The sequence below is a fragment of the Dromiciops gliroides genome, chromosome X (genome assembly GCF_019393635.1).
Source record: "Dromiciops gliroides isolate mDroGli1 chromosome X, mDroGli1.pri, whole genome shotgun sequence".
NCBI lineage: Eukaryota > Metazoa > Chordata > Mammalia > Microbiotheria > Microbiotheriidae > Dromiciops > Dromiciops gliroides.
Window position 1 is genome coordinate 33,485,499 of NC_057867.1, and position 13,025 is coordinate 33,498,523.

General features: G+C 57.7%; 1 protein-coding gene and 1 pseudogene across 1 annotated transcript; one reads left to right on the plus strand and one right to left on the minus strand.

Moving 5' to 3' along the window:
- Window positions 1–1,951: 1,951 nt before the first annotated feature.
- LOC122733917 (fizzy-related protein homolog) lies at window positions 1,952–3,352 on the minus strand. The gene has a single exon (XM_043974626.1). The coding sequence runs from the start codon at window positions 3,350–3,352 to the stop codon at window positions 1,952–1,954; it is 1,401 nt and encodes a 466-aa protein (XP_043830561.1).
- A 270-nt stretch (window positions 3,353–3,622) lies between these two features.
- On the plus strand, window positions 3,623–5,237 carry LOC122733918 (annotated as a pseudogene).
- The last annotated feature ends 7,788 nt before the right edge of the window (window positions 5,238–13,025 follow it).

A 13,025-nucleotide genomic window follows, 5' to 3' on the forward strand; every position in this document is an offset into this window, starting at 1 on the left:
TCTTCCCTCAGGGCTCCCAGGCTCCATCCGCCCGCTGGGCTGGAGTCTACTGACCGGCCTCGGCTGCTGAGGGAGGGAAGTCAAGGGGGGAAGGAGGGCGAGGCATGGAGGCCCGCCCGCTGGGAACCGAAACGCTGGTCCCTTTCTCTGAGTCACACGGAGCTCACCCCAAGCCCCGTCACCAAGGCTCCCCACACAGTGCCCTCTACCAACAAAAGGAACGTTTCACTCTCTAAAACAAAAGTGCTTTTCCCAAGAGGCTCTGATCGCCATGAGACTTTCTCACCGAACTAGAACCCAGATCTCCCGGGGCGAAGCCCGCTTCCTCTTGCCCCCTCCGCATGACAGAAAGAACGACCTAGGTTTGAGAGAAAAGCCATCCCAGTGCGTCCTCATTCCTAAAAAGAAGGACGGCGACCACCAGGCCCCCTGCCCACTTGCCTACCCCGCCCCCAATTCACTGCCGGGCCCCGAAGGGCAGCACTTCCAGGCCTCTCTGGAGCCAGAGGGGAGCAAGGATTCCTCCGTGTGCCTAGAACCTTAGCACTCGAGCTCTGAGGAGGTTCAGAGACGCCTGGAGGTGAGGAGGGGCGGGCCCCCCACTCTCAGGCTTTTGATTTTGTTGAAGAACTCATTGTACTAGCGCTCCTATGAAATCCGCAGGCTCTCAGAACGCTCCCTTTCCCCTTCCCGCCCTCGGAAGTTTCAGTGTTTGTCGGGGTCGCGGGCCAATGCCATTGACGGAGGTTAAGGATCCGAGACGATTAATCATTGATTGACACATCAACACCCCATTATGTGTGATAACTATGTGCACTTTATTGTCCAGGATAGCTCAGTATTTATAGCAGAAAACCACAAAGTTAATCAAATAAAATCTCTGCAAGAATAATTCTAGAGAATAAGAGTAATCTTTCAACCTTTTAGCCTTGACCTGTCAGAACTTGTTCTAGGCTTTAACAGAGCGAGGTTTGTACAGAGGAGTCTTCGGACCCTGGGAGGCCAGCCAAGCGTTGTCTCAGGAATTCAGGCCTTGACCGCAAAGTTTCCTAAGAAACTTACTGCCTCAGTGACCACGGCCCAAGCCCGGGGAGGGGGAACTCAGTCAGAGGGGCGACAGAGAGCCCCCTGGGTTCTCCAACAACTGTTGAGCATCCTTGTCTTGTTTTGAAGGCGGGCCGGTAATCTGCCTCTCTCCACCACCACCCCCACCCCCCGCCCACGTTTTCCCCACGTACCATCCCCTCTGAAGCAGAACGCTGCTCGCTGGCCTTTGGGGTTTGTGGTCACGAGGGTGTGGCCCCCATCGAGACCTCCCCACGGGGCAGTATGCTCACTTCGCCATCGGCCTCCTAGTTTCCTCACCTGCTGGGGGCTGGCAAGCCCGCGTCCCGCCTCTAAGCCTGGGCCACGGGTGCCTGAGTCCCCCCCCCCTTTCCTCTTGGGAAAGGCTCAGCTTCCAGAGCAGCCCACCTGAATGAAGGGGCTAAGGGATACCCAGCGTGCAGCCCCCCGACCCCTCCCCTAACATTTCCCCCTCGGACAACGACGACGGCCGCGGTTTGCTCGATTCTCCCGAGATTGTAATGGAGCAGAAGAGTTTGGAACTGTGGTTCGGAGTTTCTCTGGTCCCGACCGCCGCGCTCGCTGCCTTCACCCCACTCGCCCAGGCCCCCGCCCCCCCTCCCCCTGGCGCGCCCATTTTGGTTGGCTCCCTACGGGACCCCCTCCCACTGCCCCCATTCCCCGCCGAGGGCCTCCCCCCCCCCCAAACCACTCGGCAATGTCAACAGCCAGGTAGATTTTTAATAAGAATCTTCCAAGTTCAGCCGCCCTCCCCTTGTCCCTCCCCGACCATCTGAATCCGGGGGGGGGGGGGTTGTTGGGGGGGAGAGGGTTGAGGGGGGCGTTGCCTTTCCGACGCACTGGGCCTGGCCCGTGAGCGCGGGAGCTAGCGGATTCTGGAGAAGAGATTGAGCGCGGAGCCAGGTCCCCAGGAGGAGTAAGATTTGGGGAACACATTCCAGAACCTCAGGGTCTCGTCTCCCGCACCCGTCACGATGGCCTGTCCGTCGGGTGACATGGCAAGGAAGAGAACCAGGTAGGTGTGCCCCGTGAGCCTGGCTACCTGGGCCAGGGAGGGGTACCTCCAGACGACGATCTGGTTCTCCGAGTAGCCGTGGGTGCTCACCAGCTCGTTGCTGTGTCTGGACCAGGCCAGGTTGCACACCTGAGAGCCCGTCTTGATGCGCTGCAGGGGCTGCCCAGTCAGCTTGTCCCAGAAGCGGACGCAGCAGTCGGCGGAGCCGCCTCCCGACGCCAAGAGGCCGTGCTGGTGGGGAGACCACGCGATGGCCTTCACGGCGGCCCCGTGCTTGGCGTACTGCTGCACGGGCTTCGGACTGGCCGGGTTCCAGAGCAGAAGCTTGTTGTCGTTTCCGCCCGACGCCAGCAGCTGGTGATCCGGGGCCCAGCGCAGCCCGCACACCTCCTGCTCGTGCCCTCGCAGCCAGCGCTGAGACTGCAGGGGCGACGCCCGGACGTCTCTCTGCAGGACCCGCGTGTCCCGGCTCCCCGAGGAAAGCTGGTCGGCGTTCCAGGCTAGCACCCCGACCCTGCCCGTGTGCCCCTCCAGCGTGGACACTTTCTTCTCGGCCGCCGCGTCCCAGATCTGCACCGAGCCTTTCTGCGTGCCCACGGCTACGAGCTTCCCCCGCTCCGACCAGCCCACGGAGGTCAACGAGTCGCCGTCCCCGGACAGTTCACACAGCCTGGTCACCTGGCACGTGGCAGCGCTCCACAGGTAGACGCGGGTGCCCAGGCCCACGGCGATGACGTTGAGACACGACCAGTCCAACAGGTTCAGGTAGAAGTCATCGCGGAGTCCGGGGGCCTCGAGGATCTTGAAGGGGCTCTTGGCGACGTTCCGGGTCAGCCGCTGCGCCGAGGTGAGCAGGCTCTGACTTCTGGTGCTGACCGGGGACAGAGGGTAGGGGGAGACGTCGCCGCCGGCGTCGGGGCTCCAGTGGGCCGTGCTGGGGGCGTAGGTGAAAAGCTTCCTGCTGGGTGGTGCCGAGGGCTGCAGGCTTAGGTCGCCGGCCTTCACGTCCCGGACTTTCTGGACGCCCGCTCCCAGCAGCTCGTTCTTCAACAGGGCGGAGTAGACGAGGCCGCTCTTGCCGTTGGCCGCGCCCGAGCCTTTGGATCTCGGCTTCTGCCTGGTCGCGTCCTCCGGGCCGTGGAAGTGCAGGCCCCACTGGGCCCCGGCCCGCGCTGGAATGTAGCGGTCTCCGTATTTGCCGGCAGAGGACACGGGAGACGTGGGCAGCGCTAGGGCCCAGCACAACGCCATCCTCGAGATGGCGATCCGGTTCTGCTGGGATCTCCAGGGGCTCACGCTGGGCCCGGCCGGGAGCAGGTCCAGCCTTCGGGAAAGTCGGCTCGGCCGCCCGACCGGCCTCGGGGATGGACCACGCTGGCGCTGGGGGCTGCGGACCGATGGACGCACGGACGGACGAACGGAGGGACGGGCGGATGGACGGAGGACGGACGGACTGAGGACTGACGGACCGGCGGACTGACGGATGGACCGCGGGCGCACGGGCGGAGGACAGACGCACGGATGACGGACCGGAGGACGAACTGCCCCACAGCCTGCCTGACTCGGGATGAGAGTGTGCAGATGGGGGCAGCCCCCGGCTCGGGGCCAGGTGTGGCTCCTTCGGCCAAGGCCTGGAGGTCCGGGTCAGTGGGACTCCACCAACCGGGGCTGCTGGGTCCCACTCAGCCTCTGGGGCTCTATTCTAGGAGGAGAAGACAAAATCGGCCAGGTCAGGGAAGGGCACGGGCACGGGCACGGGCACGGGTAGGAGGAGGGCATGGACGGGGGCAGGCCTTGGGGCGGTCGAGGGAGGGGCAGGGTGAGGCCTGGGACTGGGCTAGGGCTGGGCAGGGCTAAACGGGAGGGGAGTTGGGGGGGGAGTGTCCCGGACAATTGCGGGGGGGCGTCAAGGCCGAGGGCGGGGCGGGGCAGGGTGGGGCAAGGGGAGGCTGACCACCAAGGTGTGGAGTAGCTCCTCACACCACGTGGCACAGGCAGCCCGGAGCGCGCGCACTGCCTGGCTCAAGGAGCTGCCTCTGCACGAGCGAGTCCTGGTGCTGCCAACGTCCCGGGCGACACTGGAGCGCTGTGAGAGTGCCTGCGTTCGGCCGGCTTTAAGTAGCTTCAATAGGAAGCATTCGAGAAGCTCGGAATGTCTCACCTGAACTGATGCAGGGGAGAAGAAGCAGGGGCAGGAGCAAGCATGGCAAGCAAAGATGACCTTTGAGGGAGGGCCCTTCCTTCCCACCCCTGCAGCTAGAGTCAACTTTCTCCAGTTTGAGTAAGGGGTGTTTAACGACTGGCTCATTCCAGTTGGGCTTCCTGACAGGAAGGAGCCAGAAGGGAAATCTAGCCAGGGGACTGCATTGTTTATGTGACCAGGCCTGACGATGGGCAGGTAGGCAGCAAGGCCAAGTGGGTGGAGGGCAGGCCTCAGAGCAGCCCACCTAGGCCTGCCACTGCACTCAGCGCCCCAGGCCAGCCTCAAAGGCTCCTCAGTAAATAGAGGTGGTGGCGGGCTGGGCTAGGACTGGCCGACCTCTGAGGTCCCTCTCGGCTCCAGAGTTAGGGCCCTGTGGACTCTGAGCACAAGCAGGAGGTGTAAGGGCTGCGCTGGGCCCCGGATCACCAGCTGCTGGCGTCGGGCGGAAACGACAACAAGCTTCTGCTCTGGAACCCGGCCAGTCCGAAGCCCGTGCAGCAGTACGCCAAGCACGGGGCCGCCGTGAAGGCCATCGCGTGGTCTCCCCACCAGCACGGCCTCTTGGCGTCGGGAGGCGGCTCCGCCGACTGCTGCGTCCGCTTCTGGGACAAGCTGACTGGGCAGCCCCTGCAGCGCATCAAGACGGGCTCTCAGGTGTGCAACCTGGCCTGGTCCAGACACAGCAACGAGCTGGTGAGCACCCACGGCTACTCGGAGAACCAGATCGTCGTCTGGAGGTACCCCTCCCTGGCCCAGGTAGCCAGGCTCACGGGGCACACCTACCTGGTTCTCTTCCTTGCCATGTCACCCGACGGACAGGCCATCGTGACGGGTGCGGGAGACGAGACCCTGAGGTTCTGGAATGTGTTCCCCAAATCTTACTCCTCCTGGGGACCTGGCTCCGCGCTCAATCTCTTCTCCAGAATCCGCTAGCTCCCGCGCTCACGGGCCAGGCCCAGTGCGTCGGAAAGGCAACGCCCCCCTCAACCCTCTCCCCCCCAACAACCCCCCCCCCCCCCGGATTCAGATGGTCGGGGAGGGACAAGGGGAGGGCGGCTGAACTTGGAAGATTCTTATTAAAAATCTACCTGGCTGTTGACATTGCCGAGTGGTTTGGGGGGGGGGGGAGGCCCTCGGCGGGGAATGGGGGCAGTGGGAGGGGGTCCCGTAGGGAGCCAACCAAAATGGGCGCGCCAGGGGGAGGGGGGGCGGGGGCCTGGGCGAGTGGGGTGAAGGCAGCGAGCGCGGCGGTCGGGACCAGAGAAACTCCGAACCACAGTTCCAAACTCTTCTGCTCCATTACAATCTCGGGAGAATCGAGCAAACCGCGGCCGTCGTCGTTGTCCGAGGGGGAAATGTTAGGGGAGGGGTCGGGGGGCTGCACGCTGGGTATCCCTTAGCCCCTTCATTCAGGTGGGCTGCTCTGGAAGCTGAGCCTTTCCCAAGAGGAAAGGGGGGGGGGGACTCAGGCACCCGTGGCCCAGGCTTAGAGGCGGGACGCGGGCTTGCCAGCCCCCAGCAGGTGAGGAAACTAGGAGGCCGATGGCGAAGTGAGCATACTGCCCCGTGGGGAGGTCTCGATGGGGGCCACACCCTCGTGACCACAAACCCCAAAGGCCAGCGAGCAGCGTTCTGCTTCAGAGGGGATGGTACGTGGGGAAAACGTGGGCGGGGGGTGGGGGTGGTGGTGGAGAGAGGCAGATTACCGGCCCGCCTTCAAAACAAGACAAGGATGCTCAACAGTTGTTGGAGAACCCAGGGGGCTCTCTGTCGCCCCTCTGACTGAGTTCCCCCTCCCCGGGCTTGGGCCGTGGTCACTGAGGCAGTAAGTTTCTTAGGAAACTTTGCGGTCAAGGCCTGAATTCCTGAGACAACGCTTGGCTGGCCTCCCAGGGTCCGAAGACTCCTCTGTACAAACCTCGCTCTGTTAAAGCCTAGAACAAGTTCTGACAGGTCAAGGCTAAAAGGTTGAAAGATTACTCTTATTCTCTAGAATTATTCTTGCAGAGATTTTATTTGATTAACTTTGTGGTTTTCTGCTATAAATACTGAGCTATCCTGGACAATAAAGTGCACATAGTTATCACACATAATGGGGTGTTGATGTGTCAATCAATGATTAATCGTCTCGGATCCTTAACCTCCGTCAATGGCATTGGCCCGCGACCCCGACAAACACTGAAACTTCCGAGGGCGGGAAGGGGAAAGGGAGCGTTCTGAGAGCCTGCGGATTTCATAGGAGCGCTAGTACAATGAGTTCTTCAACAAAATCAAAAGCCTGAGAGTGGGGGGGCCCGCCCCTCCTCACCTCCAGGCGTCTCTGAACCTCCTCAGAGCTCGAGTGCTAAGGTTCTAGGCACACGGAGGAATCCTTGCTCCCCTCTGGCTCCAGAGAGGCCTGGAAGTGCTGCCCTTCGGGGCCCGGCAGTGAATTGGGGGCGGGGTAGGCAAGTGGGCAGGGGGCCTGGTGGTCGCCGTCCTTCTTTTTAGGAATGAGGACGCACTGGGATGGCTTTTCTCTCAAACCTAGGTCGTTCTTTCTGTCATGCGGAGGGGGCAAGAGGAAGCGGGCTTCGCCCCGGGAGATCTGGGTTCTAGTTCGGTGAGAAAGTCTCATGGCGATCAGAGCCTCTTGGGAAAAGCACTTTTGTTTTAGAGAGTGAAACGTTCCTTTTGTTGGTAGAGGGCACTGTGTGGGGAGCCTTGGTGACGGGGCTTGGGGTGAGCTCCGTGTGACTCAGAGAAAGGGACCAGCGTTTCGGTTCCCAGCGGGCGGGCCTCCATGCCTCGCCCTCCTTCCCCCCTTGACTTCCCTCCCTCAGCAGCCGAGGCCGGTCAGTAGACTCCAGCCCAGCGGGCGGATGGAGCCTGGGAGCCCTGAGGGAAGAGGTCCTGGAAGACAGGGCTGTGGGCTGAGCAGGAGGAGGGGGTTCTTATGGAAAGGTTGGGCACTGTGGCCATGCCCACTTCCCGTGTGTTCTTTAGGGCCAACTGCAGGCAGCTAGAGGGCAGCCAGCCCCGGGGAGGAGAAGAGGACGACTTTTGGTAACGGTTCTGACCTTCCACCGATCCCAAGCTTTCCACTCAAGCCCTCATCAGTCAAGCAGGCAGTGGCTGAAAAGGTAGGTTGAAGTGCCTAGGATGTGATAAGAGCTGCGGTTACAAGGACAAAGAATGAAGCGATCTGCAACCAGGAGGGGCTTTCTTCGAAATGGGCGAGACAGCAAGGATGCATAGTCATTATGGAGAAGAGCCAAGAGAAATAAAACTATGCAAAGGAAAGAATTGGAAATCGAAGAAATGACCATCACTTGGGGAATGGCTGAACAAGTTGTGGTATACGAACGTCATGGAATACTATTGTGCTGTAAGAATTGATGAGCGTGATGGAAAATGCCCTCCGAATCCAGAAGAAGAAAAAAACACCCGTTGAATCTGGATGCAGATCGAACCATACTATTTCTATTGTTTTTGTTGTTGTTTTTCTCTTTGGAGGTTTTTCCTTTTTGCTCTGATTCTTCTCTCACTACACGACTAATGCAGAAATAGCTTTAATGTGATTGTACATATATAACCTAAGTCAGATTGCTTGCTGTCTTGGGGAGGGGAGAGGGAGGGGAGCGGTGGAGAAAAATTTGAAATCTTATAAAAACAAATGTTGAAAATTATCTCTAAATGTAAATGGAAAACAATAAAATATTTATATGGGAAAACAAAACAAAACAAAACAAAAAAACCCCGAATTGATGAGCAGGCAGATTTCACAAAAAACCTAGAAGGCTTAAGGGGACCGATGCTGAGTGAAGTAAGCAGAACCAGGAGAACGGTGTATGCAGTAACAGCAACATTGTGTGATGATCAACTGTGATAGACTTGGCTCTTCTCAGCTGTGGAGTGATCCAAGACAATTCCAAAGAATGGACAATGATCCCCACATCCAGAAAAAAGAACTGTGGATACTGAATGCCGATTGAACCACACTGTTTCTATTCTTTGGAGGGGGGGGAAGTTCTCTTCTCTTTTTCGAGGTTTTTCGCTTTTGTTCTGATTCTTCTTTCACAACATGACTAATGCAGAAATGTGTTTAATGTGATGGTACATACATAGCCTGTATCAGATTGCTTTATGCCTTGGAGAGCGGGGAGGGACGGGAGGGAGGGAGAAAAATTTGGAACTAAAAATCTTATGAAAACAAATGTCGAACACTGTCTTTACATGTAACTGGAAAATAATAAAATGCTATTATGATAAAAAAAAAAAGGAAATCTATGCAAAGGATAGCTTCGGGGAAAGCCAGCTGGGTAAGAATACAAGAAGGGAGCCCCTGCTTTCATGATATTCCCCACAAGAAAAGGCTTTGGAGAGAGGGGAATGAGTGAAGTGGCCTGGGGCACGGGGACCAGAAGTGTCAGAGGCCTGGGCCCTGGTAAGAAAAGGCAAAATTTTCATCCGGGGTGGGGGAAAGAGAGTCCAGGGTTTGGCCAGAGAGCAGAAATGAGGTTGTGCAGGAAGGTCACTAGAACATGGTTGGGGGTGGGGGGAAGGGGGGGGGGCAGAGGTCAGGAGTCTTCAGGCACGGGTGCCGCATGAGCTCTCCAATCAGGGAAGAGAGGGAAGTACTGAGGGGAGAGGTAGACTGTTCCCTTAGAGGAGCAGAGAGCAAATGGATTGGGGGTGATGGCAGGATGTCAGGGCCGGGTTGGGAAGGCTTTAACCGGGAAACCTAGGGGCCGAAAATTTATCCTGGAGGGAATGAGGAGCCTCTGGATTTGGCTGAGTAGGGGAGTGAGAGGGTCATGTCAGTGCTTCCAGAAGGAAAATGGCTTGGGGTACATTGTGGAGGAGGGACTGGGGGGAGGAGAGGTATGAGGCAGGGAGATCCCCAAGGAGGCTGGGGGAATATTCCAGGTGAAAGTGGTTTCAGGCCATCCCCACGGAAGTGGACAGAGGGGCTCAGAAACAAGACCCCAGAGAGATCAGCCCCCGGGGTTGAGGTGACAAACTGGGCACCTGCCCCCCACACGTTCATCCCTCTCCAGTATATCCTCTGCAAGCCTCCTCTGCTGAGAGCTAACCAGAGCTATTGGAGACGCAATGGAAAATGTATTTGGTTTGATTGGAAAATGTTTACTTTAACCTGTGGGTTTCCTGAGCCCTCCCGGGGTGGGGGGTGGGGGCGGGAGGAGGGGTTGGGTGTCTGCTGGTTTCGTTGATTTCAATCGTGACAAAGCAAACCTCAGCTTTTGGAAAGGGGTATAACCAGTGAGCGTGATGGAAAATGCCCTCCAAATCCAGAAGAAGAAAAAAACACCCGTTGAATCTGGATGCAGATCGAACCATACTATTTCTATTGTTTTTGTTGTTTTTCTCTTTGGAGGCTTTTCCTTTTTGCTCTGATTCTTCTCTCACTACATGACTAATGCAGAAATAGCTTTAATGTGATTGTACATATATAACCTAAGTCAGATTGCCTGCTGTCTTGGGGAGGGGAGCGATGGAGAAAAATTTGAAACTAGAAATCTTATAAAAACAAATGTTGAAAATTATCTCTAAATGTAAGTGGAAAGCAATAAAATATTTATATGGGAAAACAAAACAAAAGAAACAAAAAAAAACCCGAATTGATGAGCAGGCAAATTTCACAAAAACCTAGAAGGCTACGGGGGCTGAAGAGAATTGGCTGATGCCAAGGTGGTGGGAGTGTGTACTTTCTGGGACACTAACTTCATACTTCTTTGGGCTTAAGAAGCCTGCGAGGTGTCTTGCAAAATCCCACTCCTAGCTATGTGTCCTTGGGGAAGTTTAGCTGTCTGGCCAGGGGCCCGAGAGGAGGCTTTGCTGGGGAGGAAGTTGTACATGTGGGAAACGATTGGGAATTTGCAGTTTGAGTGTTTTAAAGGGTGTTTTCCGTTCCCTATCCTAGTTCCTTGGGCACAGCAGCTGCCGAGGGAGTCAGACGACCGCCCCTGCCCAAGGGCATCTCACAGGCTACATATGTGCTTCTGGGAATCTTTGGTGTGCGGGGGCTGACGGGAGGCGGGGGGATGCCTAAATCCACCTAAAGAGTTCACTGCGGCTTTGATGTGTGGATCCCCCTACACGTCGGACTTCTCGATCTAATCTTCCAGGTCCTTCCTACTGACTTCCAAGCCTCTGTCCTGCGCCCTGTCCTCCCTCTACACTGGGTAATCTCATCGGTTCCCAGGGATTCAATGATCTGTATGAGGATGATCCCCTGCTGTACCTCTCCAGCCCTAAGCTCTCTCCTCACCTCCAGACTCATGTGTACCTCTTCTGGCCATCTCAAAGTGGACAGACGTGCTGCAGACTTCTATTACGGGGCAGGTCCGATACGGAATTCCTCCTTCCCCGCCCCCCCCCACATTCCCTCTTCCCAAATCCTGTCACAGCACTGTACAGGATACCCACAGATGTTCCCACTCACCCCGGCTCACGTTGGCGTCACGCAACTCCTGGCTTTTTCTCGCCTCCCGCAATTAAGTCGTTGCCACGCCCTGTGGATCTGACCCCGACATTCCCCCCTGAAGCATGATACCCCCTCCTCTCCTGTGCCACTACCACCTCTCTGCTGCGGGCCCTCACCAGGTGGTGCCTGGACCATGGCACTGGAAGGGGGGGTGGCTGCCTGCCACAATTCTCTCCCTGCTCCCGTCCACCTTCTGCTCAGCTGACTCACTCAAGAGTCGGGCTGACCACATCTCGCCCTCTGTCCCACCTGAGAATATCCAGTGGTTCCCTGTTCCCTCCAGCACTGCATACCAAATGCTCCGCAGGCAGTCCAAGCCCTGCCCTTCATAACCTGCCTTCCCACCTTTGCAGGCTTCTGGCTCCCTGCTCCTGGCCCACGTGTCTCCCCCTGCCCCCAAACCGTGCCACTGTGACTCGGTTCTCCTTGCTCAAGCCCCTCCACTTTCCCCTCTCCTGAAACGCCAGCTTCTGCAGGGAGCCTCAAGCCTCTTCATTGGAATGCCTCCCTCCTATTGACCATCTCCTCCTTCAGTAAAAATCATCTTTGGAACTGGTTGTTTGCACATCACCTCCCCTCCCTCCCCATTAACCCTGCAGCCCCAGTGTTAAGTGAAGGGCCTGGTGCATAACAGGCCTTTGCCTGGTGGTGACTGGGTTAAGCACTTGGATGTTCAGTGTCTGCCCAAGTCAGGACCGAATGAATTTCCTGGATTTCCCCTGCAGGATGGGTGCCCTTGCCGACTGGCACAGGTTGGGTCAGAGGGGCGTACGTCTTTGCCCCAGGGTTCATAGTGGCAGGTCCACAGAGCTGGAGGCTGGTGCCACTGGTGACACCAGAGGGTGGAGAGGCTAGATTGAGAACAGAGGGCTTGTCCTTTCAAGTGGTGCGGACCAGTGGAAGCCCCCAAACCCTGGGCTCTCCATCGGCTCCCAAAGGGGTCTTTTGCAAGGGCTTTGTCTTCACAGCCCCCTGCTGTCTGGATGAGGACATCCAGTTTTGGGTGGACTGAGACTATGATGGGCTCCCCTTGTGCACATTCACTCCTTACCTGACCCAGCCAACCCTTGGCCAAACACCCCCTATCCAGAGACCCGCCCCCAGCCATGGCCTCCCCTGCCTCTCACACCCCAAGCAGCCTGGCTTCTGGCCTCATCACTCAACAGAAAGTGCCCCCTCCCAAGATGCCACCTGCTGGTGGCCTTTGCTCCAGCTTCACTCTCACGGGTCTCTCTATGGCACCAGAATCTACTGCCCCCCGCCCCGGTCCTTGACATTCTCCTCTCTGGGCTTTCCTGAGCCTGGGCTCTCTTTCCTCTCTTCCTTCCTGTCCTCCCCAAGCTCCTCTGGTGGCTTATCATCACCATCACCCCCCTCTCCCCCCACTGGCAGTGTCCTGAGCCCTCAGCTCTCTCCACCTCCTGTCCTGGGGGCTTCCTCAGCTCCTGGGGCTCAGTGATCGTGCAGATGCAAGTGTGGTGGGAGCCATAGCCTACCTCTCCCGACCCCCCCCCCCCCCGACCCCGTCCCCTTCCCCCAGCCTATACAGGGCAGGCTAGCGTTCCCTCAGAAGCTACTGAAGCTCCCCTGGAGACATACTTGGTTCAGGGGAGTGAAGCTTCAGGCTGCTGAGGTGACTTGCTCGTGGCCTGAGAACCACCAGCCAGCAGGTGCTCCAGGACCCTGCTCTAGGGCCTGGCTGGCTGGCTGACCAGAAGGGGCGACGCAGACATAGGGCGGCCTGGATGGCTGGACCATCTTGTGGGCTCTGTCCTCCCTGCAGGCCCTTAATTCCCCTCCTACTCCTGCTATGGCCAAGCAAATCTTCTGTGGTCCACTGTTCAATGACGCGCAGGGGTGTCTCTCCATTCCTATAGGCCCACAAACTAGCCAGTGCCAGGTCGAGGTCAGCCTGTCCAAGGGCAGGCTGCAGCAGCCCTCAGAACAGGGTATGTGACATGTCAGGGTGCCAAGACATTTGGGTTTTGTTGTTATTTTTTGTTTTTGGTGAGGCATTTGGGGTTAGGTGACTTGGCTTGGGTCACACAGCAAGTTAGTGTCATGTGTCTGAGTCCAGATTTGAACTCGGCTCCTGACTTCAGGTCCAGTGCTCTATCCACTCTACCACCTAGCTGCCCCAAGGGATCCCAAGATATGCCTTTCTCTCCAATGCCCCACATCCCCAGCTCTCCCATGGTGCCTGCATGGCCCCTCACTGGAGATTCATCCTCAGG

Coding starts and splice junctions, on each gene's coding strand:
- LOC122733917 (XM_043974626.1), bottom strand. CDS start 3,352: ATGGCGTTGTGCTGGGCCCTAGCGCTGCCCACGTCTCCCGTGTCCTCT.